The following is a 26,712-nucleotide window of genomic DNA, read 5'->3' as shown; positions in this document are numbered from 1 at the left end:
ATCGATGATGTCGTCATAACATCAAAAAAGGGGACAACGCTGATCGAGGATCTCAAAGAAACTTTTGACAACCTCGACAAATTCGCGCTCAAGCCGAACCCGACGAAGTGTTCTTTTGGCGTCCCGGCAGGAGAACTTCCGGGGTTTCTAGTTTCAGCAAGAGGGATTGAAGCAAATCCCGACAAAATACAAGCCATAGTAACAATGAGGAAGCCAACGAAGTTGAAAGAAATACGACGACTAACCGGGCGAGTCGCAGCTTTGAGCAGATTCGTCGCCGGGTTAGGAGAAAAAGCGTTACCATTTTATGCGCTGATAAAGCAAGGAGATAAATTCCGAGTGGAACGAAGAAGCCGATCGAGCTTTCGAGGATCCGAAGCGAAAAATATCGACACCACCAATCTCGGTGGCTCCAAAGGAAAAGGAACCCCTCCTGCCGTATATTGCAGCCACACCCCAAGTGGTTAGCACGGTGTTAGTTGTCGAAAGAGAAGAAGAAGGGAAAATCCATGGAGTACAGCGACCGAGTATACTTCGTGAGCGAAGTCTTGTCGCCCTCAAAACAAAGGTACCCTCAGTACCAAAAGCTAGCATATGGAGTGTTCACGACAGACACGAAAATTGCGCCACTATTTTTCGGCACACCCGATCATAGTGGTCAATGAAGCTCCTTTGTCAAATATACTCGAACAACCCGTAAGCTACGGTTCGTGTCTCCCTTTGGGGAATAGAACTTTCCCCTCGAGACATCACGTATGAAAAAGAAAAGCAATAAAGTCGCAAATACTACCGGACTTCATCGCGAGTGGATGGAGTTGCAAAATACGGGACCCCCGTATTTATCGAGAACCCGGACTATGAATTTTGATGGGTCCAAGAGACTAGAAGGGGCCGGCGCAGAGTAGTACTCATATCACCCGAAGGCGACAAGTTGAAGTACATCCTTCGGATGACGTTCCCTAACGCATCTAACAATGAAGCAGAATACGAAGCTCTCATACACGGGATGAAGATGGCGAAAGCTCGCGGAGCAACTCGATTAAAAATCTTTGGCGATTCACGATTGGTAGCTCGGCAAGTTATGAATCAATGTGACGCAGATCAATGATAGCATGATGGCATACAAGGAGGTGTACAATGAGCTCGAGAAGTTGTTCGATGGATGCGAAGTAAATCATATTAGTAGATTGAGCAACGACGAAGCCGACGTTACGGCAAACATCGGGTCGCAATGCCTTGCAGTCCCACCAGGTGTATTTTGGGAAGAGATAACAGAGAGATCCACTGAGTCGACAAAATCAAAAAAGAAGGAGAAGAAACCATCGGGGACTACCAAGGAGAAGCAAGAGGAAGAAGAAGAAGAGCAAGACCTAGTCATGGTAATACAGATACCATGGATGCAGCCATACATATCATATATACTCAGGAAAGAAATACCCGACGATCCAGTCGAGGCAAGGCGAGTAATTCGACGCTCCAAAGCTTTCACAGTGGTTAAGGGAGAATTATATAAGAGAAGTATTTCAGGCGTCTTGCAAAGGTGCGTCACACTCGAAGAAGGAAGAATAATTCTGAAGGATGTACATGAAGGAATATGTGGCCACCACGCAAGTAGTCGAGCTATCGCAGCCAAGGTTTTTCGGGCAGGATTCTACCGGTTAACAAGCAATTGAGGATGCTAAAGACATAGTACGAACTTGCGACGCGTGTCAAAGGTTTGCCGCAAAACCTCACTCTCCAAGCAGCAGAGCTAGCACCAATACCTTTGTCGTGGCCCTTTGCACAATGGGGACTCGATATGGTGGGCAAGTTACACAAATCATGGCCGGGAGGAAAGGAGTACATGCTAGTAGGCTGTCGACAAATTTACAAAGTGGATAGAAGCGAAGCCGATAAATTCACCGGACGGAGCATCTGCGAGTAAAATTCATACAAGGCCTTGTCTTCAGGTTTGGAGTGCCCCACAGCATCGTCACAGACAACGGCAGCAACTTCACATCCAATGAATTCAAAGACTATTGCAAAGAGGTGGGTATCAAGCTGAACTTTGCGTCAGTTGCACATCCTCAAACCAATGGGCAAGTCGAGAAAGCCAATGGCATCATCCGCAATGGCATCAAGAAACGTCCGTTGGGACCTTTAGAAAAAGCTCGACATACCCGGCCCGAAGAATTACCAAGTGTGCCGTGGAGCATCCGAACAACACCAAATACGGCGACACAAGAAACCCCGTTTTTTCGGGTCCATGGCGCGGAGGCGATACTTCCAATAGAAATAGAGCACGACTCCCCTAGAGTCACGAGCATATGATGAAGAAGCTTCAAAGATAGCATTGGAAGACGATGTAGACGCACTCGACGAAGCTCGAGACGAAGTACTATCTCGCGTAACCAAATATCAACAGGACTTGAAGAATTACCACGGTCGACGTCCGCGGCCAAGATCTTTTCGGTGGGCGACCTAGTTCTTCGGCTCACGCAAAAAAGTCATGAAAAACTCGAGTCACCATGGCTTGGCCCTTACATCGTCACGGAAGTAATCGGAGGAGGAGCATACGGGATAAAGGACAAGAAGACGAGGGTGGAGGAGCCAAACCCCTGGAACGTGGCGCAACTCAGGCGTTTCTACGCCTAGAGTCGAAATATAGTCCTTGTAAAACTTCAATGTACTGAAACGCCCGCGAGTTTTCAGACGCACTCTTTTCCTTTTTCGGGGCACCGAGTGGGGCCGGAGAAGGTTTTTAATGAGGCGGGCTCGCGGTGCTGCAATATAATAAAGATAGTGGCCATATTACCTTTCTTTATCAACATGACCAAAGTCACTGCTCCGACGAATTCCAATATAGTTCGTCGACAAAAGAAAAACCTTACCTTGGTATTCAAATACCTCGTGAGTCAATAAAAATACAAAATAGTACTCAATAAAAGCCCGGGGGCTCATATTTGCCTCAAATATATAAATGCCTTGGTTCACAACCTCGCAAAAATACAAATATAGTAAAGAGCCACCGAAACACTCGGGGGCTAGACAGACATAGAAATATAGTGGTTGCTTTACAATATAGTCATGGATTACAAAGAAAAATATCTACAAGAAGAAAATAACTAGTCTTGATTCAGTATGTCATCAAGAGTAACTCTGTCCTCCTCAGGAGCAGCACCAAGAAAATCGGCATAATGGCCATCGGCAAAAAAGTCGGCATCCATCCGAAGCAGGTCCTCAATCATTTCTTCGGCTACAGGCGTAACCTTCGTGTTAATCCTGTCAACACCAACTCTCCGACGTTTTACCTTTTGGTGAACCTTCTCGACAACCTGGGTAAGGTCAAGCTTCGAGTGGCAGATCTGGAGCATGATAAGAGCAAATCTGGCACCAGCTACCAGTTGTGCTTTGACAAAGTCATGGATACTGCGAGCATCCTTGAACTTTTCCATCAAATCCGGAAGAGTTTTTGGTTGGACATTCCGAGGAAACATGGAATTGTAAACCATGGATAAGGATTTGGTACAGAAGTGAAGGAAATCACGGGTTTGAGAGGTGCGATCTTGAAATCTGGTAATTCGGCGAGTCCTCTCTGGAGTAGCCCAAAACAACGAACCATGGTCCAAGGAAAGATTAACAAGGAGGTTTGTCCTAGCGTTTACCCTCTCTTCCTCGGCAGCAGCATCAATAAAGGCACCTATCAAAACAACGAAAGGAAAACCTCTAAGAGACAATAGCATGAAGATGAAAGATATTACAGGATGAGACAAACATACCCGACATATCTGCACTGGCTTCATTCATTAATTCGAGCATGAAATTTTCTCGAATGACCGCCTTTTCAGCCTCGGAAGCAGCAATCTCTTTAGCAGCCACAGCCTCGCGAGCTTGCTGCAGGGCAATTTTTTCGGCTTCAGATGACTTACGAGATTGCTCCATCATTACAAGTGTTTGCTTCTTCGCATGCTGAAGTTGTTGTCGAAGCTCATCCAATTCTTGCGACAAGGTATCATCGACAGGTGCAGCATCGATAATCGAGTTCTCTTCGCGCGGGAAGAAGGCGAAACATTGGAAGGAGCGGAAGTTGGAGTATAGTTATCAAATATCAACTGAAATTTAAACAGGACAACATCAAATAACAGGCAAAGATAGAGTTCTTCATTAATCTCTTGGGAATAATTACAAGGGCATTACAGTGGAGCTAAGGAAATACGTGTCGCCAAATGACTACTTTGGCGACAAGAGCAAAGAAGCAAAAAGAAAAACAGAGGCATGCAACTAGACCTCCGGCCTTGACGAACTAGGAGTCGACGCTGGTTTAATCCCAAGATAGGCCAAGATCTTCTTCGTGTTGGGCTTGGCTGCCTTCATCAGCGATCGCCATCTTGATTGCTCAATTTGCTCGGTGTCGCCAACCTTCATCCAGTCAATAGCCTGCCCACTGTCAGCAACCAACGCGACAGTGTTTTCAACAGCAACCTTCATATTTTCTTGGCGCACTTTCAGTCCAAGGTCCTCCGATGTATTGAACATCTTGGCGAGGTCAAGGAAAGCTGAAGGTTCCTCTTTCTTCGGGAAGAAATAAGGGAACAACGCCGACAAAACCGCACTGGCATTGGCCACGCCTTCACGAATTTCGCGCCCATGCAATTCCAAAAGAGAGAGTGCGTCAAGGAGAGGATCATTGACGGGATTCTCCAGATCATAATCCTGGTCTGTTTGGGCTGCCACGTGAGACAAAATGTTAGTCGACAATAAAGATACAGAAAATGCAACAAAATAGAAGAAATTGAGGATATTACTCAGCGTACGTCGACATTGCGACTTCAAACGCTTGATGATCCCTTGCTCACGTGCAACCTGTGCAGATTTTTGCTCGTGTAAGGCAGATTCAGCATCTTTGAGCCTTTGCTGCAATTCTTCGACACTAGCGGCCTTTGCTTTAGCATCATCAGCTTCAGCTCTAGCTTCGCTGGCGGCAAGCTCAGCTTTCTTACGAGCCGTCTCACTTTGCTCGAGTTTTCGAGCAAGTGTCTCGGCACGTTTGTTAGCCTCTGCAAGTTTTTCTGTTGAGAAAGGAAAAGAAAGAGAAGAAAGATCAAAAATAGCGACAAGCAGCAGGAGTAAAAAACCAAGGAAAAACAGCAAGTATAAAAGTCGTTACCTTCGGCTCTGCTGGCATACTCGCGGTACCCAATAAATTGGGACCCGATGCGGATAAGATCCTTGATCATAGGCTGTCAAAGAAGAAGGAAAGAAGGGGAAAAACTTCGGCATTACAAAAAGTAAGGGTCCACAAAAGCAAAATAGAGGAAATATAGATCTCGATAAACTTACATCATCCAAGAGCTGCGACGAAGAGCTGCCCAATTGAGGAGGAGGTTCAACGATCATTTCAACCCTTGCCCTTTTTGGCGAAGGGACAAGGGGGCTTGACGGTGGAGTAGTGGTGACGACGTTTTGTTGAGGAGGCGATGTTTCATCTCCTTCAACTAGCGTGTCTGAAACAAGTACAGTACGTGACGTGCTTGTCCGAGGAGCCACGTCAGTGACTGGTACTTCTTCTTCCTCATCACTAGTGAACAAAAAAGTCGACAGTATAAAAAGCAAGACAATATAAATATTTCGAGTACAAAAAAAGGGGGGAGAGATAAAGTTGACTTACGAGCTGATGAGGGATTCAACATAAGGATCATAAGCTGACTTCGGATGAGAAGGAACAACTTCTTCAGCCTTAGAAATGCCAGAATCCTCGGCATCAGTCCTTTTCCTTTTGTTCTTGGGAGAGACAGCAGGAGGAAGGGACTCAGTTGATTCACTGGCCTCAGACTCAACTTCTTTCTCATGAGAAGCCGCAGATTTGTGAGAACCTGCGACTTCACTTTCAGGAACAGAAGAGCCCTGAGTATCGTCGGCAACGATGGTCATTTCTTCGACCTCTCCACCCTCAGGAAGAGGAGGAAGGGAAGTCATACTAGGATGGTCCTGAAAAAATAGAAACCAAAGGAAAAGTAAAGAGATGACAATACAATGAGATGCAGAAAAAAGGGCGCAACAAGATAAAAATGCGGAAAGACAAAATACCTTGGGGAGTGGATTGGTGGAGCTGTATGGTTCCACGCGACAAGAAGAAGGAACCGGATCTTTGCCCAGGCGAGAAAGTCTTCGAACCAACTTCTCCAAGTCCTTGGTGGAAAGGTCACCGGAGATTCTGTTGGCGTCATTTTTACCAGAGTACGTCCAAAGGGGATTTTTGCGAGCCTGAAGAGGCTGCACTCTAATCCTAAGGAAGTAGGCAGTGATTTGAACACCAGATAGCTCCTTGCCTCGAGTATTTTGAAGCTGACGAATGCGAGACATGAGCGCCTCCGTCGCTTTTTCTCTTCCTCAGAAGCTTCGGCATCCCAGGAGCGACGGCGCTGAATTTTGGCATTCCCGTCGAAGGGAATTATGTTGTGCTCAACGGAGTTGGCGCTTTCTTCGTGAATGTAAAGCCACCTCTTGCGCCATCCTTGGACAGAATCAGGAAACTTGACGTCGAAATAATCGACATCAGTACGAACACAGATAACAACGCCACCTATGTTATAAGTGACGTTGTGGGAGCCATTGCGGCGGATGCAGAAAATGCGTTTCCAAAGAGCCCAATTAGGAGCGACTCCAAGAAAGCATTCGCAAAGGGTGATAAAAATAGAAATGTGAAGGATGGAATTGGGGGTCAGATGATGCAGCTGAATCCCATAAACGAAAAGAAGGCCGCGGAGGAAATCATGAATTGGAGGCGAAAGGCCGCGGATCAGATGGTCAACAAAACTAACCCGGTACTCCATTGGAGGATTGGGATAGCTTTCTTCGCTAGGAAAGCGGATGGCGTCCTCCTTCTTCATAAGGCCGAGCCTCTTCGAGCATGTTGGTATCTTGGTTGGAGATTTTCGATCTCTCCCACTCAAGATCCTCAGCGGCCATCTTGGATTCCGGAGTGCTGTGGCGAGTTAGGCGCACGCGCGGTGGCATCAACGGCAATGGGCGGAGCAATGTATGCGAGTGCGGAAAAATCAGAGAGACTTGGGCGCAGGGGAAGTTTTGCGAAGAGGAACAGGTGAGCGGCGCAAGCAAGGGGATGAACGGAGGTTGAAGACAGGTTTATATAAGAATTGGGTGAAGCGGTGTGCCGTTGGATGAGGAAATCGTGTGGTGAGAATAGATCTTCTGGATACAAGGGTAAAAAAGTATTTTTACTGGGATAGGCGTTCCCGTACGTGCGCCAGAAAAAGCGGAGGACGTGTGTCCCCCACTTGCACGACGTGTCAACATGGTGGGAATGATGGACCCACAAAGCAGAAAAATCTCGACCATTGATAGAGTAGAAAAAACTTTAACAGGGAAAATATGTCGACAAGGAAAATAAAAGGAGAATGGCGACAGGATAAGTTATTTGAATACATCGGGAGCCTTTGGCCAGAAACAAGTTTTTGCCCAAATGCTCGGGGGCTACTTTGACAGAAAGTAAAATCTCGAGTATGACAATATAGAAAATGTTGAGCCTACAGCCAAGCACAAGTTCTTGGCTGTAGCCTCGGGGGCTACTCCCATCGGGAGCGCTGTTCGCGCACCCGAGAGATAAAAAAAAAAAAAAGAAAGAGAGCAGAAGAAGAAGAGGAAAGAATATCGGGAGATAATGGCGGTATAGCGACAAGGTGGACTAAAATGTTGAGCCTACAACCAAGCACAAGTTCTTGGCTGTAGCCTCGGGGGCTACTCCCATCGGGAACGCTGTTCGCGTGCCCGATGAAATTAACAAAGGAAAAATAGAACAGCAAGAGAGTATATTTCGAGTTATAATTAACTCTACATATACTCCCATCGGGAGAGCAATATAAGTCATATTTGACTCGATAAAATGTGCCATTCCAACAGCCGGAAAAGCACTCGACAATATATTCTCAGAACGCCAAAGTTGCGATCAATTTCTGAATGCCGCAAATTTGCGAAGGTAAGACCCCAGAATTATTCTGCTGGGCGTGGCATCGCCAAAGACTGCGCTCTGCTACTTTTATCCGTATCAACAGATACGAAGAAAAATCCTAACGGACGCGTTAGGTACTCGATAAATTTGACTGGGACTCGACAGAATGGTAAGACCTTAAGCGGCACTTGTCGAAGTTTACACCAGTATCCCGAGATCATGTCCAGGGACGTGATTTTGAAGTAGGTTTTTGCGGATTGCCACTAGAGCGGTTAACTAGTACCCGATCCGTCGGATGAACTAGCCCCAACTACCAATATCCCCGTACAATATAGAATTTTATGAGAAAAGTATAAAAGTTAGAGCTTTCGGGTAAAAATAAACAGTGGAGATTTTCCCTGACTCTACGATTCAAGCAAAATCTCGGGGGCTACTGACATAGGCATCCCAAATGGGCCTGCCAAATATAGTACCCGGGGTTTATCGAAGGCCCACTACCCGAAGGATAAGAAGATTCGGAAGCCCAAGATGTATTTAAGGAAAAGATAGAGTTGTAATAGGAGATGCTATTTGTAATCTGGCGGGATGAGTTAGAAACCGTCCCGGACTCTGTAACTTGTACGAAACGAAACCCTCGGCTCCACCTCTTATATAAAGGGGGAGTCGAGGGACGAGGAGATCATCGAATCATTGTTTGCAAACCCTAGTTTTCATATTCGTCGAGCACTTTTCGGCTGAAACCTTCGAGATCTACTTGCCCTCTACTTCTAACTAAACCCTAGCCTACAATCCATAGGCATTGATAAGTTAATCCCTTGTCAGGGCCCATCATAACTTCTTTGTATGTAGTTGGTTTATTATTGTTCAAAATCAATCCTTTGTCCACAAATCATTTATTTGATCACAAAGTGAACCATACCTACAAGGTTCAATAGATACTTCGATCTCCATGACTATAACACTTTGTAGTCATAGGAGTCATGATCGTCGTGGCCGCTTTCGGAACCATTTCCGATGTTGCGCTACTCTGATCATCATGCTCAGGTTCATAAACCTTATCAAGTTCCATTGTCCTCCCACTCAAATACTTCGCTAGAAAACAATTTCTTGGAAATAAGCAAGTAACATTAACAAACACTTTTGTCTTTGACTTCATAGTGGAAAGAATTCCCAATTTGTTCTTTGGGACAACAACAAAGACATTAATCCGGTTTTGGTTGTAAACTCATTTACTTATGCTACACCAAAATTTAAGAAAGGACTATTAGGGTTTATACCCATGCCATAACTCGTATGGTGTCATTTCAACGGATTATGATGATGCTCTATTTAGTGTAAAAGCGGTAGTCTCTAAAGCATAATCCACAAAAATATAATGGCGTCATTTTATTTTATCTCATCATTAACCCAACAAGGTTTGGATACATCTCTCGGATACTCCATCATCACTATGATACTCAAAGAAATGTGAGTTGTAGAAAAATTTCATAACTCTCTTAGATGTTCGCTAAAACTCGTAATTCCAATATTTCCACCATGATCCAATCATAGATATTTGACTTTTCTATTACGATGATTTCCACTTCATGCTGAAATTTATTTGAATCTATTCAAATGTTTCAAACTTCTTCCTTGTTGAATATATCCTTATATATACACTCAATTCATTGTTGGAAGTTTTCATGAAGTAGAGGAATCTTCCGCACACAACTATGCCTAAGAACCATATACATCATCATGTATATTTTCACTAAGCTGGTTAACCGTTCAACTCTTGGTCTATGAACGGTATTTCAGTCATTCTCTTTAGAAGAGATTTGCAAGCGCCGAACGATTCAAAAATTGAATGACTCAAAAAATCCATTTGCATGGAGTTTCTTCATGCGTTCCTTTCTAACATGACCTAAATGGCGGTTCCACAAATAAGTGGAATTCACATCATTTGCCTTATGGCATTTTAGCGTCAGTGTTATGCATGTGTTTCACCATAAAGACTTATAATAACTTATCCATCGTACATGGAATACTGTCATAATTTGAACAACTCATTGTTTTCATTTGACCAGAACAAAATAACAATTATAAGGTTCTTTATTATAAATCTGAAGGGCTAGGTAGAATGCCAACGACGAACATAATAACTCTTTATTTTTGTTCGAGACGTGCATTATCACCACATTCCTTGCCAGTCACTTAGGCCAAAATATTCTTTTATTGCGTTCTGTTGTATGACATCTCATACCAACCAATATGGTATAAATACCTAAGAATTTCATTATGTGACCAAACAAAGAATACATTCATAACATGTATATCATCTATATACACCTGAGCTAGACTTTCTAGTCTTTTCTTTCTTTCTGCCAAAAACTTTTGTAGTTTCTCTTTCGGCTTTCCTCATTATTCAGAAAAACACTTCAACATCAATAACTTCTAGGTTTGTTGGTCAAATACCAATAACCTTGAGGTTCTTACTTTGAAGTTGATCATCACATGACAAGTGTTCTGAATTTCACTATTAGTAACCTTTTAATGTGATGAACAATTTCACTCATAACTTTGTATCCATCAAATCATGACGTCTTTCCGAGACCATGTCTGTACATGCCAGACTCGTAAAGTTTAACCTCAGTATTCGCATGTGCAAATCTGGCTTGCACCCGTTGTATGCACACGTAGAATCTATAACACCCGATCATCACGTGATGCTTCAAAACGACGAGTCTTAGCAACGGTGCATACTAAGGACGATCACTTCATGGATATGTGAATATCGTTAGTGCCCAACTAGTTGAAGGATCGGGATGCCTAGCGTCTTCAACCTTCGTACATTCACATAAAACTTATGAGTTTATGTAGTCTCATTAGATTATATTCTATCATCTTGCAATAAGGTCTTAGATATCACATATATCTCATACCTCGCTTATTTCTGAAAACAAAATTTCCATCTCCTTACTTTTCAAACGGATTTGAACTTCAAGTTTCACGGAGACAAGATGATTTTAGGTACTAATTGAAACCATTGCTCTTTGAATCAGCAATGTGAGGTTTATCAAAAGTTTGCAATAGGACTTAATCATTTCTTGATTCTTCAACAATACGGTACCGGTCCGCAAAGTTGCTTATCAAACTTAACAGTGTTTCTATCTCAATTACAAGACTAGCGCATGGTAGATAACGTATGGCAATTCTACAAATTAATTCAAAATACTATTCAGACTATGTTCATGATAATTAGTTCAAGTTTTAATCTAATTACTAATGAACTCCCACTTAATACAACATCCCTCATAGTTGTTTAGTGGCACACGATCCATATCCACTACACCAAGTCCGATCATCACGTGAGATGATGCAGCTTCAATGGTGAACATCGACATGTTGATCATATCATCCATATGACTCGGGTTCAACCTTTCGGTTTCCTGTGTTCTGAGGCCATGTATGTACATGCTAGGCTCGTCAAGCAAACCCAAATATTTCCGCGTGTGCAACATGGCTTACACCCGTTGTATGTGAACGTAGAATCTATCACATCCGTTCATCACGAGATGCTTCAAAACGACGAACTTTAGCAATGGTGCATACGAGGGGAGAACACTTTATTATCTTGATATTAATGTGAGGGATCATCTTATAATGCTACCGTCGCGATCTAAGCAAGATAAGATGCATAAAGGATTAACATCACATGCAATTCATAATATGTGATATGATATGGCCTTTTTTCTTGCGTTTTTGATCTCCATCACTAAAGCACACAAGCATGATCTCCATCATCACCAGCATTGCACCAAGGTCCATGGCGCCGCTTCATGGTTGTCCATACAACTACTTGAAATAAAGCTATTACATGATGAATAGACACGCATGTATTAACAAATTTAAAGACAACCATTAGGCTCCTGTCGGTTGCCATAATACAATAATGAACATCTCATACATCAAATATAATAATCATCACATCATGGCCATATCACATCACCAAACCCTGCAAAAACAAGTTAGACGCCTCTAATTTGGTTTGCATATTTTACGTGGTTTAGGGTTTTCGAGTAAGATCCAATCTACCTACGAACATGAACCACAACGGTGATACTAGTGTTGTCGATAGAAATAGTAAATTGAATCTTAACTATGGTGAGAGAGACAGACACCCGCAAAGCCACTTATGCAATACAAGTTGCATGTCAAGCGTGGAGCAAGTCTCATGAGACGCGGTCATGTAAAGTTAGCCCGAGCCGCTTCATCCCACCATCCCGCAAGATCAAAGTACACATAACTAAAGACAACAAAAGCATCAACGCCCACAAAACCATTGTGTTCTACTCGTGCAACAGATCCATGCATAGCCACGGCTCTGATACCACTGATGGGTTCGTTGCATGGAAAACAAAAAAAGATCTACCGTGAACATGAACAAAAACCAAGATCCAATCTAGGAAGAAGCGAGATCTAATCTACCAAGATCGAAGCAACGAGAAGAGTGTGAGACTAACCCTCAAAGATTCCAAAGCCTACGAGATTAGATCTCGTTGTTGATGTAGTCGATCGTCCTGTGCCACAATCCGGCAGCACTTCCGTACTCGGTCGTGCGTACGGTGTCGATGAAGCCCGTCCTCTCTCCGTTCCAGCGGGTAGCGGAGGTGTGATAGATCTCATCAAAATCCCAGTAGCAAGACGGCATGGTGGTGGTAGTGGAGGAGAAAAGCTACAGGGCTTCGCCTAAGCCGGAGCAGACTATAGTGGAGGAAGAGAGGGGCGGCTGACCTTGGTATCTTGGGTGTGTTGCGCCCCTGCCCCCTCCCCTCTTTATATAGGAGGAGGTCGGTTGGGGTGGCCCCCCAAGCCCATCTATGGCTAGGGCCGGCGGCCAAAGGGAGGGGGGAGTTTTCTTCCCCCCCCCCCCCAAGTTGATTCCCCCTAGGGTTTGGGGAAACCGTAAAGGAGTTGGATAGCTGGGCCTTGGGGGGCATGTGCCCCTGGCCCATTAGGCTAGGGTGCATCCCCTCGGCCCATTCTAGGCCTCCTAGGGTCGTGGGCCCACTTGTGGGACCCCCAGAACCTTCTAGAACCTTCCCAGTCTTTCACCGAAAAAATTCCGAACTTTTCCGAAACCTAGAAATTAACTTCCCATATATGAATTTTATTCTCCGGACCATTCCGGACCTCCTCGTGATGTCCTAGATCCCATCCGAGACTCCGAACAAACTTCGGTCTCCATCTCATATTATGAATCTACTTATGCGACATCAAACCTTAAGCACGTCACCCTACGGTCTGTGAACTATGCGGACATGATCTAGACTCCTCTCCGACCAATAACCAATAGCGGGGACTGGAGATCCATAATGGCTCCCACACATTCAGCGATAACTTGGTGATCGATTTGAACCATTAACATACGATACCAATTCCCTTTGTCACGCGATACTTTACTTGTCCGAGGTTTGATCATCGTTATCTCCATACCTAGTTCGACCTCGTTACCGACAAGTACTCTTTACTCGTACCCTTGTATGTCATCTCTTGTGATCTAGTCACATGCTTGCAAGCTAATTAGACGATATTCCACCGAGAGGGCCCAGAGTATATCTATCCGTCATTGGGATGGACGAATCCCACTGATGAGGACATCCCTACCTCACTACTACCTCCGTCATTACAAGAAGATGATCCTGCTGTGAAGCTCAAGTCCAATGAAGTCAGGATTGGACCAATGACACGAGCTCGTGCGAAGCTACTTAAACAACAGGTGAACTTGTTTCTAAATGATACTTTGATCGATGAGAACTTTATACTGCCTAAGTCGTATTACTTATGTATGATTAGGTATGAGGAGGAACCAAGCATCGCACGAGGAGGAGAGGAGCAGCTGGACCAGAAGATGGACATGAAGCTGGGCAGGGAGCTGGACGTGAAGACATCCCATGGACGCGCGAGGGAGGAGCGGGAAGCATGCGCGAGAGGAGGAGATGTTCCAGCCGGCGCCAAGACCGGTCAACCGGCCGTACCGCCGGGCTGCCCGGTCCCAGGGCCAGTCCGACCGGCCCCCACGCCGGATCCATCCGGTTTCAACTGGGCCCTGAACTTGTGCCACCCGGGCACTATCCAGTAAGCCCGGAAGGCCACCCGGTCGCCACCCGGCGCCAGGCCCGGTCCAGACCGGACCGCCCGGTCCCAGGCCCGGTCAACCGGATCCCAGACCGGACGAGTCCGAGTCTGTCTCCACCAGATCTATTCTGGGTCGGTTATTTTCGTACTTTTTCGACCTGAGGTCGTCCTGAACTCCTATATAAGTGCCCAGGACGCCCCCAAAGTTGCTTTAGACCACGTTTAAGATAAACCCTAGTTCTTAGTTGTTTGCTCTGCAAAACTATTGAATCCCTACACCATATTGCTTGATTTGGTATAGATTTGAAAGTCTTGTGTGATGTGTTGTTCCATTGGGAATTAGTAGATTGCAACTTACCGCTTCGTGGTCGGCGGCTACGTGTGCTAGTGTGTGGAGTTGCGAATATCTTGCAGGGTTGAGAGCTATTGCATTGGCGACAAGGGACCAATCGAGAGATCTCGTTGCGTCATACAAGTTATCTTCCACTACATCGTCGTGTTCCTCCGCTACTATCACCCCGTGATCATCATCACCACCGTTGCTTACTGAGAAGATCGGGCCACCCCTTATCATCTTGGTATCAGATTCTCGGGTTTCCTCGGTAAGCCATCCACAATCCACCCCAGAGTTGAGTTGTGAGTGTTTTCCTATCCAGAAAAAGCAATATTAGGGTTAGGGTTTGCCATAACTTTAGATTGCACTAATTTCGAGTTTTAGTTGCTTTTCGTAGTTGTTTTTGCGTATCTTTTTCTTCCATCTAGTATTGTTAGGGTTTGAGTCTCCGCTATCATCTAGTTTCAATTTTTGTTACTCCGAGTCCACATAGCGTACAGTGTGCTTGTTCCCAATCATAGACACATCCTATCGATATAAGTGACTAGGAACTTCCCCAGAAGAGACTAGTTTTACCGCTCGACAGGCTGCTCATTAGGGTTTTGGTGCTTTACATACTTTGTTGGCCGTGTTATCAAGGAGTTGTGTCATAAAATAAAATAAAAAACAGAAAATAGAAAAGAAGCAAAAAGAGCTACATAGCTGCGTGTGTTACAAACAGAAAATCCAAAAAGAAAAAGTGTCAAGTGCTAGTAAGATCAAGTGAAGGCCTAGTTTACTTTTCTGCACCTGTAGTTGAGCAATCTTGTGCCTGTTTCGTTGAGCTTTGCTAGTGTCTCTCGAGTGCATTGCAACCTTTCCTCCATATAGTTGCATTGCCACATTTATCGCCTTGTGTGAGTATCTTTGGTTATCTACGGTCATCGCTAGAGCTTGTTTTTGGTGCAAATAGGTAGCCTACCTACAGCCCCACATATATCCTGCTTTGTCGTGTGATTGTTCTTATACCCTTGATATTCACTTCGCTACATCCGTGCACTAGTTGTTACTACAAGTGGTAAGCAACACTAATTTACTTTGGAACGGTAAGGTCTCCTTTTCTTATCAGTTTTTGAGTGAGTTGTGAGAGTACCACCATATATTTTTGATTTAGTGCACTAACCTACTAATCATGTCTGCTAGTGATCATAAACTTGTTAACCAGGAAAACAAGGATTCTGCAGATGTCATCACATGGAGGGAGTATGAAGCTCTTCGTAATGAGATGCGACGTGAATTCCGCACTCAGGATGATGAGCTTAGGGAAACGGTCCAAGGGATCTCCCAAAAGCTAGATGCTACTAGTGAGACCGTTAATACTATGAAAGATCAAATGACAGATATCCAGTGCACTCTTCAAGTTCTGCAAATGTCTGTTGAGAATCTTACAAATCAACATCAACAAGAGGATGAAGAACCTGATCTTCAGGATGAAGCACCTGGTGTTGGTCGTGGTGTTGGACGTGGTAACCGTCCTCGTGGTTGGGCTGAACTTGGACGCCATGGTCGTGGACTTGATGAGGAAGATGGATTGGGTAAGCCTAAGTTCTCCATACCCAAGTTTGAAGGAGGAGCTGATGTTGAAGAATACCTCACTTGGGAGCTCAAGATTGAGAAGTTATGGCGCTTACATCCGAATTACTCTGAAGATAGGAAGATCAAGCTTGCTTCTTCCGAATTTGATGGCTATGCATTGCGTTGGTGGGATGCACTTGTTCGTAATCGACAGGAGGATGGTGATCAACCTATTATCACATGGCGTGGTATGAAGGAGGCGATGAATTCTCGGTTTGTGCCCACTAATTATTTGCGTACAGTATATGATAAGTTGACCCTATTGAGGCAAGGTGTGAAGACTTTTGATGAATACTACATGGAGATGGAGATGCTTATGCAGCGTGGCCGTGTCTGTGAGTCTCTAGAGATGACAATGCAGCGTTTTCTCAATGGATTGAAGTATGATATCAAATGCATTGTTCGTCATTACAGCTACACCAATATGAATCAATTGTTACATCATGCAAGAGAAGTTGAATCACAGTTGGCTGAAGAAGCAAAGGTTAAGGGCCGTGCTACGGGAGCTGGGCGTTTCACGCCTCGTGCGCCCCCACCTACGGCGCCGGCGCCATCGACGCGCTCCGCCCCTTACTCTACTCCGCCTAGCAAGCCGGTCTCCAATGTGTCCAACGCAAAGAAGTCCGAATCTGCTGCAAGTACTAGTGGTTCTAACATGCCTACTGCGCGCAACCGTGATATGGCTTGTCATACATGTGGTGGCAAGGGTCACTTCAAGAGAGATTGTCCTAACCGCAAAGTCATGATTATCAATGAGGACAATGAGTATGATACTGGAGATGATGTTGATCCTAATGCTCCAGAAGATGATGACTATGACACTCATGGTGAAGATGCATATCCGTCTTATGCTCGCACCATTGTTGTGTCGCAGCGTGCTCTTAATGTGTTGCCTAGTGCACCTACTCAGCGCTGCAATTTGTTCCAAACAAAGGCTTTTGTTGGTCCTGACAAGGCTTGCAAGGTCATTATTGATGGCGGGAGTTGCCGCAATTTAGCAAGCAAGGAGTTGTGTACCAAGCTGAAGTTGAAGTATTTACCGCACCCACATCCATACTATATTCAGTGGTTGAGTGACAATGGTGAGATGAAGGTAAACCACATGGTGCGTGTTGAGTTTGAGATTGGACCGTATAAGGATTGCATTGATTTTGATGTGGTTCCTATGACGGTGTGTCACCTACTATTGGGTCGGCCTTGGCTCTATGGCCGTTCTAGGCAACACAATGGCCGTGCCAATACATATCACTTGGAGTACAAGGGCAAGAAAATCAACTTACAGCCTATGTCACCACAACAGATTGTCAATGAACTTCGTCAGAAAGTTGAAGTAAACTTGGAAGATGCACCTTTAGATAGGCGAGAGAATTGTAATATTGTGAGTGATATAACGAAAAGTGAGCGAGTGAATTCCTTAGTTTCAGTAGCCACCAAAGAAGACATGAGAGAATTTAGTGAGGATCCTACGACCATGCCTCTTGTGCTTTTGTACAGGGGTACGGTTTTGGTTTCTAACGATATGACCCTGATACGTCTCAAACGTATCTATAATTTCTTATGTTCCATGCTAGTTATATGAAAATACTCACATGTTTTATATACACTTTATATCATTTTGATGCATTTTTCGGCACTAACCTATTAACAAGATGCCGAAGCGCCGGTTCACGTTTTCTGCTTGTTTTTGGTTTCAGAAATCCTACACGGAAATATTCTCGGAATTGGACGAAACAAAAGCCCACGGTCTTATTTTGCACGGAGCCTTCCGGAACACCGAAGAAGAGACGGAGGGGGCCAAGGTGGCCCCACACCCTAGGGCGGCGCGGCACGGAGGGCGCGCCGGCCGTGGGGTGGGCCCCTCGGCCGCCCCGGCTCTGCCCCTTCGCCTATTTATTCTCTCCGTCGCGAAAACCCTATTACCGAGAGCCACGATACGAGAAAAGTTCCAGAGACGCCGCCGCCGCCAATCCCATCTCGGGGGATTCGGGAGATCGCCTCTGGCACCCTGCCGGAGAGGGGAATCATCACCGGAGGACTCTACAACATCATGCCCGCCTCCGGATTGATGCGTGAGTAGTTCATCCTTGGACTATGGGTCCATAGCAGTAGCTAGATGGTTGTCTTCTCCTCTTGTGCTATCATGTTTAGATCTTGTGAGCTGCCTATCATGATCAAGATCGTCTATTTGTAATGCTACATGTTGTGTTTGTTGGGATCCGATGAATATGGAATACTGATGCGTGTAGTTGACACGTCCGTTGGGAACCCCAAGAGGAAGGTGTGATGCGCATAGCGGCAAGTTTCCCTCAGTAAGAAACCAAGGTTTAATCGAACCAGTAGGAGTCAAGAAGCACGTTGAAGGTTGATGGCGGCGGGATGTAGTGCGGCGCAACACCGAAGATTCGGCGCCAACGTGGAACACTGCACAACACAATCAAAGTACTTTGCCCCAACGAAACGAGTGAGGTTGTCAATCTCACCGGCTTGCTGTAACAAAGGATTAACCGTATTGTGTGGAAGATGATTGTTTGCACAAAACGAGTAAAACAAGTATTGCGATAGATTGTATGCGATGTAAAGAATAGGACCGGGGTCCACGAGTTCACTAGAGGTGTCTCTCCCATAAGATAAAGCATGTTGGGTGAACAAATTACAGTCGGGCAATTGACAAATAGAGAGGGCATAACAATGCACATACATGACATGATAAATATAGTGAGATTTAATTGGGCATTACAACAAAGTACATAGACCGCTATCCAGCATGCATCTATGCCTAAAAAGTCCACCTTCAGGTTATCATCCGAACCCCTTCCGAGTATTAAGTTGCAAAACAACGGACAATTGCATTAAGTATGGTGCGTAATGTAATCAATAACTACATCCTTAGACATAGCATCAATGTTTTATCCCTAGTGGCAACAGCACATCCACAACCTTAGAACTTTCTGTCACTGTCCCTGATTTAATGGAGGCATGAACCCACTATCGAGCATAAATACTCCCTCTTGGAGTTAAGAGCAAAAACTTGGCCAGAGCCTCTACTAATAACGGAGAGCATGCAAGATCATAAACAACACATAGGTAATAACTTGATAATTATCATAACATAGTATTCTCTATCCATCAGATCCCGACAAACACAACATATAGAATTACAGATAGATGATCTTGATCATGTTAGGCAGCTCACAAGATCCAACAATGAAGCACAACGAGGAGAAGACAACCATCTAGCTACTGCTATGGACCCATAGTCCAGGGGTGAACTACTCACTCATCACTCCGGAGGCGACCATGGCGGTGAAGGGTCCTCCGGGAGATGAATCCCCTCTCCCGGCGAGGTGCCGGAGGAGATCTCCGAATCCCCGAGATGGGATTGGCGGCGGCGGCGTCTCGGTAAGGTTTTCCGTATCGTGGATCTCGGTGCTCGGGGGTTTCGCGACGGAGGCTATTTGTAGGCGGAAGGGCGAGGTAAGAGGCGGCACGAGGGCCCGGACGACGGGCCGGCGCGGCCGGGGCACGGGCCGCGCCGCCACGGTGTCCGGCCACCTCGTGGCCCCACTCGACTCTCCTTCGGTCTTACGGAACCTTCGTGGCAAAATAGGACCACTGGGCGTTGATTTCGTCCAATTCCGAGAATATTTCTTTACTAGGATTTCTGAAACCAAAAACAGCAGAAAACAGCAACTGGCTCTTCGGCATCTTGTTAATAGGTTAGTTCAAGAAAATGCACGAATATGACATAAAGTGTGCATAAAACATGTAGATATCATCAATAATGTGGCATGGAACATAAGAAATTATCGATACGTCGGAGACGTATTAGCATCCCCAAGCTTAGTTCTGCTCGTCCCGAGCGAGGTAAAACGATAACAAAGATAATTTACGAAGTGACATGCCATCATAACCTTGATCATACTATTTGTAAACATATGTAATGAATGCAGCGATCAAAACAATGGTAATGACATGAGTAAACAAGTGAATCATAAGGCAAAGACTTTTCATGAATAGTACTTCAAGACAAGCATCAATAAGTCTTGCATAAGAGTTAACTCATAAAGCAATAAATCAAAGTAAAGGTATTGAAGCAACACAAAGGAAGATTAAGTTTCAGCGGTTGCTTTCAACTTGTAACATGTATATCTCATGGATAATTGTCAACATAGAGTAATATAATAAGTGCAATATGCAAGTATGTAGGAATCAATGCACAATTCACACAAGTGTTTGCTTCTTGAGATGGAGAGAAATAGGTGAACTGACTCAACATAAAAGGTAAAAGAATGGTCCTTCAAAGAGGAAAGCATCGATTGCTATATTTGTGCTAGAGTTTTTATTTTGAAAACATGAAACAATTTTGTCAACGGTAGTAATAAAGCATATGAGTTATGTAAATTATATCTTACAAGTTGCAAGCCTCATGCATAGTATACTAATAGTGCCCGCACCTTGTCCTAATTAGCTTGGACTACCGGATCATCGCAATACACATGTTTTAACCAAGTGTCACAATGGGGTACCTCCATGACGCCTGTACAAAGGTCTAAGGAGAAAGCTCGCATTTTGGATTTCTCGCTTTTGATTATTCTCAACTTAGACATCCATACCGGCACAACATAGACAACAGATAATGGACTCCTCTTTAATGCATAAGCATGTGGCAACAATTAATGTTCTCATATGAGATTGAGGATATATGTCCAAAACTGAAACTTCCACCATGAATCATGGCTTTAGTTAGCGGCCCAATGTTCTTCTCTAACAATATGTATGCTCCAACCATTAAGGTGGTAGATCTCTCTTACTTCGGACAAGACGGACATGCATAGCAACTCACATGATATTCAACAAATGGTAGTTGATGGCGTCCCAGAAGCATGGTTATCGCACAACAAGCAACTTAATAAGAGATAAAGTGCATAAGTACATATTCAATACCACAATAGTTTTTAAGCTATTTGTCCCATGAGCTATATATTGTAAAGGCGAATGATGGAAATTTTAAAGGTAGCACTCAAGCAATTTACTTTGGAATGGCGGAGAAATACCATGTAGTAGGTAGGTATGGTGGACACAAATGGCATAGTGGTTGGCTCAAGGATTTTGGATGCATGAGAAGTATTCCCTCTCGATACAAGGTTTAGGCTAGCAAGGTTTATTTGAAACAAACACAAGGATGAACGGTGCAGCAAAACTCACATAAAAGACATATTGTAAACATTATAAGAATCTACACCGTCTTCCTTGTTGTTCAAAACTCAATACTAGAAATTATCCAGACTTTAGAGAGACCAAATATGCAAACCAAATTAGCAAGCTCTATGTGTTTCTTCATTAATGGGTGCAAAGTATATGATGCAAGAGCTTAAACATGAGCACAACAATTGCCAAGTATCAAATTATCCAAGACATTTTAGAATTACTACATGTAGCATTTCCCGATTCCATCCATATAACAATTTAACGAAGAAGATTCAACCTTCGCCATGAATACTATGAGTAAAGCCTAAGGACATATTTGTCCATATGCAACAGCGGAGCGTGTCTCTCTACCATACAGTGAATGCTAGGATCCATTTTATTCAAACAATACAAAAACAAAAACAAACCAACGCTCCAAGCAAAGCACATAAGATGTGACGGAATAAAAATATAGTTTCAGGGAGGAACTCGATAATGTTGTCGATGAAGAAGGGGATGCCTTGGACATACCCAAGCTTAGACGCTTGAGTCTTCTTAAAATATGCAGGGGTGAACCACCGGGGCATCCCCAAGCTTAGAGCTTTCACTCTCCTTGATCATATTGCATCATACTCCTCTCTTGATCCTTGAAAACTTCCTCCACACCAAACTCGAAACAACTCATTAGAGGGTTAGTGGACAATAAAAATTAACATGTTCAGAGGTGACACAATAATTTTTAACACTTCTGGACATTGCATAAAGCTACTGGACATTAATGGATCAAAGAAATTCATCCAACATAGCAAAAGAGGCAATGCGAAATAAAAGGCAGAATCTATCAAAACGAACAGATCCGTAAAGATGGATTTTATTGAGGCACCAGACTTGCTCAAATGAAAATGCCCAAATTGAATGAAAGTTGCGTACATATCCGAGGATCACGCACGTAAATTGGCTTAATTTTCTGAGCTACCTACGAGAGAGCAGGTCGAAATTCGTGACAGCAAAGAAATCTGAAACTGCGCAGTAATCCAAATCTAGTATTCACTTTACTATCAAAGACTTCACTTGGCACAACAAAACACAAAACTAAGATAAGGAGAGGTTGCTACAGTAGTAAACAACTTCCAAGACTCAAATATAAAACAAAAATACTGTAGTAAAAACATGGGTTGTCTCCAATAAGCGCTTTTCTTTAACGCCTTTCAGCTAGGCGCAAAAAGTGTATATCAAGTAACATCAAGAGACGAAGCATCAACATCATAATTTGTTCTAATAATAGAATCATAAGGTAACTTCATTCTCTTTCTTGGGAAGTGTTCCATACCTTTCTTGAGAGGAAATTGATATTTAATATTACCTTCCTTCATATCAATAGTAGCACCAACGGTTCGAAGAAAAGGTCTTCCCAATATAATGGGGCAAGATGCATTGCATTCAATATCCAAGACAACAAAATCAACGGGGACAAGGTTATTGTTAACCATAATATGAACATTATCAACTCTCCCCAAAGGTTTCTTTTTAGCATTATCAACGAGATTAACATCCAAATAACAATTTTTCAATGGTGGCAAATCAAGCATATCATAGACTTTCTTAGGCATAACAGAAATACTTACACCAAGATCACATAAAGCATTACAATCAAAGTCATCGACCCTCATTTTAATGATGGGCTCCCAACCATCTTCTAGCTTTCTAGGAATAGAAGTTTCAAGTTTTAGTTTCTCTTCTCTAGCTTTTATGAGAGCATTTGTAATATGTTTTGTGAAAGCCAAGTTTACGATCGCTAGCATTGGGACTTTTAGCAAGTTTTTGTAGACTTTCTTCGCCAAAGCCGGCGCCGCCGGTCCCGGTCCGAACACGGCACAAGCAGCGGATGGTGGGCGAGAGGCCTCTGCGTGCAGACGAGAGACCTGACGGGCCGGGCCCGACCGGCCCGGATCTAGGCCCGCGGGCCCCGGATCGGCCGCCGCCACCATGGACGCAGGAGCGTCCGGCCGGCGAGGCGCGAGGCACCACCGCCGCGACCGCCCGCCTCGCCGCCGGCCACGGCGAGATCCGCGCCGGCACGGGCCGGAGCCGACGCCCTCCAACGTCGCTGGTCGAGCCCACCCCGTCGGGCCTCCCAGCGCACGGGAGAGGAGAAAACCGCCGCCGCCAGCACCGCCCGGGCTTTGCCCGGCGGCTCCGCCGGCGGCGGCGGCGGGGGAAGGAGGGGGAAGGGGGAGCGGGTGGGGAGGCCGGGCGCCCGGTCGCCCACGGGAGGCGACGGGAGCGGGCGGGACAGCTTCGTCGAGAGGCAAACACAGTTTTTCCAAACCACACGGGAGATATACCTTCTTCCACGTCTAGTCACAACCCCACTTCTTTGTCATCGCACCAAATCTCACCAATGCCCAAGTTCTTCGTTTAATCCCCGATGAGCTAAAGACGATATCGTCAACTAAAACGTGGACCGGAGGATTTCCAAAGGTTGTTAGCTCTCGACTGTGATTTTGTCGATTTGCGTAAATTGTTCATCACAAATTTTAGACCTGGACTAGGGTTTTATTACTTATTCACATCACCTTCGAAACTGAACACAATACAATAGCAAATCAACAGTAAACCAAGCCTAATGACAAAGACATCCCCTGACCAAATACTCATAAACTACGCTAATATTAGGAGTTGCTAACCTAACAAAAGTACCTTCACCATGTGCTGTCTCTACCGAATGACCACCTAACAGTAATTTCTTCTTCAAGCCTTCATCATGCTAGCAATATGTACAGAGAACACAATACATCCATAGTTGCCAGGTTCCAAGCGTGGCATCTGCATTTTCCATCCCACGTGCAGAAAGCTCAAAAATTTCACTGCCCTGAGTCCCTGCTGACACTACAAGCAACTGAGCTGCTCTGCTGCTGCCCTGCACTTGCTCTGTTTCCCTCTGGATCTGCTCCGCCCGAACACGGCCAGTCTCGTAAAGACGCGCAGGATCCTACTGGCGCACCGCCGCTGCGAGCCCCACCGCATGGAGCCGATGCAGCTGCCGGACACTGGGGCTCGCCGCCTGACCGCCGCCGGCGCGGCCGCGTCCGCCCTAAAGCTCGGTTCTTTGCCGTCCTTTCGAACCGAGCCGCCTTTCACGGTGTTGTGCCGCTGCAGGGTCTTCTTCAGCGAGATGATCTCCTGCTCCAGCGCCTGGATCCTGAAGCTCGCCGTCTCGTAGTCCGACGCGTCGTCGTCGCGGGCGCGGAGCTTCCCGTCCATCGCGACTGTGGTGTGGGCCTCCGTGTACGGACTTGTGGTGCTAAGAGGCTGGCTCGTGGGGACGGGGCACCCCGGGCTCGGTGTGTACGCGCCGGCGACGCCCGGGATCAGCTCGCCGGAGAGCATGTACCGGAAGGAGTCGGAGCGCTCGGCGAAGGCGCGGTGCGTGTGCATCTGCTGCACGAACAGCGCCTGCACGATGAACCGGAGCGGCATCCGCTCGTTCTGCACCGCCTGGATGCATGCCTCATGCGAGAGCTTCCGGCATTCGATATTCCCGCACAGCGACGCCTTCTCGTCGCCGGACACACCCGGATGCTCCTGACAACACATGACACAGAGCCTCTTCTTGTTAGTGACGGTTGAAAATTCAAATCAACAATTAAATAACAACCAAGTATCTATCTTAGTCTTACCAGTAAGTATGTGTTGATTGCTTCGTAGAGATGATCGTGGGTCTTCCGATCGCCGGCCGAAACGACACCGATCAGTTCTGCCAGCCGCTCAGGCTGGAGCTTTGTATCGCCGACGATTTGCACGAGGTACCGATCCCACAAATCCGCGACGCCCTCGGCCCCTTGCCGTTGCATGGCGACATGGTTTGACACGATGCTCTCCATTGCAATCACCTCCGGGCTATCGGCGATGGACCTGTCGGCTTCTTGCTCCGGCAGCGGCAGGTCGTCCGCGCAGGCGAACTGCAGGTGGGACGCAACCTGGCCTCGCAGCCTTTTCTGGGTCTCCTCTGTCAGCTGGAGTGTGAGCGACCGCGACAGCAGAGCGAAGTAAAATGCAGCCGGGACGGCGCCGCCGCTCGCCTCCGCCGGGAGCAGCTCGACGACGCCCTGCAGGATCTCCGTGGCCCTCCTGTTCGCGTCGGTCTCGCCGCCGCCGTCGCCGGACTCGTCCGTGCTGGCCCAGAACTTGTGGGTTTTCTTGGAGAGCACCCACTTGTTGGCGTAGAAGAGCACCACGGGGCTCACGTACTTCTCCTTCATGCCCTGCCGCCGCAGCGCCTGCACGATCCGCTTGAAGAACTCGAAGGGGAGCGCGATGAGGTCCTTGATCCAGAGATCACGCGCGGCGAGCTCCTTGACGAGCTCGGCGTCCCAGCGGCGGCCGACCAGACCACGCGCGGCGACATCGTCGACGCCGGGCTGGTCCCGGCTCTGCTCGGGGTCGAGGATCTCCATGCACGCCATGAACGCCAGCGACTCGACGCAGCGGCTGACGATGAGGAGCTCCTCGGCGACGGGGAGCAGGGGCTGGCAGCGCTGGAGAACGATGAGGGCGTCGTCCCAGCTCTGCAGCACCACCTGGTTGATGTAGAGGTCGCAGCGTGCGCCCAGGCCGGCCACGTCCAGGAACTCGGCCGCGCACCGCACGGCCGCCACGTTGAACGGGTCGAGCGCCACGGCGTCACCATAGCAGAAGAGCCCTATCACCTCGAACGCCTCGGAGCCTCCGGGGAAGCTGGCCGGCAGCTCGACGTCTCCGGACACCTCCTCCATCGCCTGGCTGAAGTACCCGCATCTGGATGCCAGAGGATCCTGCAACGACGAAGACGAACATATATAGCTTAATTAGCATCATCACTACACGAACCAGCACCACACCATAATTAACTTCGTTCGTGGCAAGCTCTGACCTTGTGCAGAATGAAGCTTCTTTCGGCAACGCGGACGCGTACCGCCGCCGGCGATCCGGTTTCTTTAGCCCTGCAATTTATTCAGAGCGATCAGAAGTCGATCAAAGCAAACAAGCAATCTGCAGCCATGAAGCTAAAGCTGAAACCGCTGGCTGAACATGCGTACGTACCAAGTAAGAACTCTCCTCTGGAGCAGGAAGGCCGTGCTGGGGCTGGAGTAAGGGCTACTAAACACGGCGGCTCTCGCAGCCGGCGACATCACCACCTCCGTGTCCATGTCCAACCCAATCATCTTCTCCATGACGAAGCGGCTAGTCGCAGGTTAGGTAGTACACTAATCCTAACTAGGATCGGCAGTAGTAGCAGTAGCAGCAGCGCATATAAGTAGAGTAGGCAAGGATTACACAGTGTAGAGGTTGAGTGCGGAGGGAAGTAACCTAGGGAGGCGTGCAAAAGGGTACAATGGCTGAGGGCGCACGAATGGGGGTTGAACCCCAGTTTTAAGGCTGGGAAATCGGATCGCCGTCACCTCCCCTCGTGCAAAGTTTTCTTAATTCTCCGTAGATGGATCGATGCGCGTGAGGCAGCAGCGTTTCCTCG

General features: G+C 46.2%; 1 protein-coding gene across 1 annotated transcript; it reads right to left on the bottom strand.

Annotated features, from left to right (window-relative positions):
• Positions 1-24,089: 24,089 nt before the first annotated feature.
• Positions 24,090-26,413, bottom strand: LOC124682600 (BTB/POZ domain-containing protein At5g48130-like). Its single transcript, XM_047217255.1, has 4 exons — positions 26,283-26,413; positions 26,113-26,182; positions 24,881-26,014; positions 24,090-24,785 (listed from the first exon to the last, which is right to left on the bottom strand). The coding sequence occupies exons 1-4, from the start codon at positions 26,411-26,413 to the stop codon at positions 24,090-24,092; spliced, it is 2,031 nt and encodes a 676-aa protein (XP_047073211.1).
• Positions 26,414-26,712: the final 299 nt, after the last annotated feature.

This window comes from Lolium rigidum, chromosome 1 (genome assembly GCF_022539505.1).
Source record: "Lolium rigidum isolate FL_2022 chromosome 1, APGP_CSIRO_Lrig_0.1, whole genome shotgun sequence".
Taxonomy (NCBI): Eukaryota; Viridiplantae; Streptophyta; class Magnoliopsida; order Poales; family Poaceae; genus Lolium; species Lolium rigidum.
The sequence above is the reverse complement of the archived record's forward strand: the minus strand, read 5'-3'. Positions and strand labels throughout refer to the sequence as shown.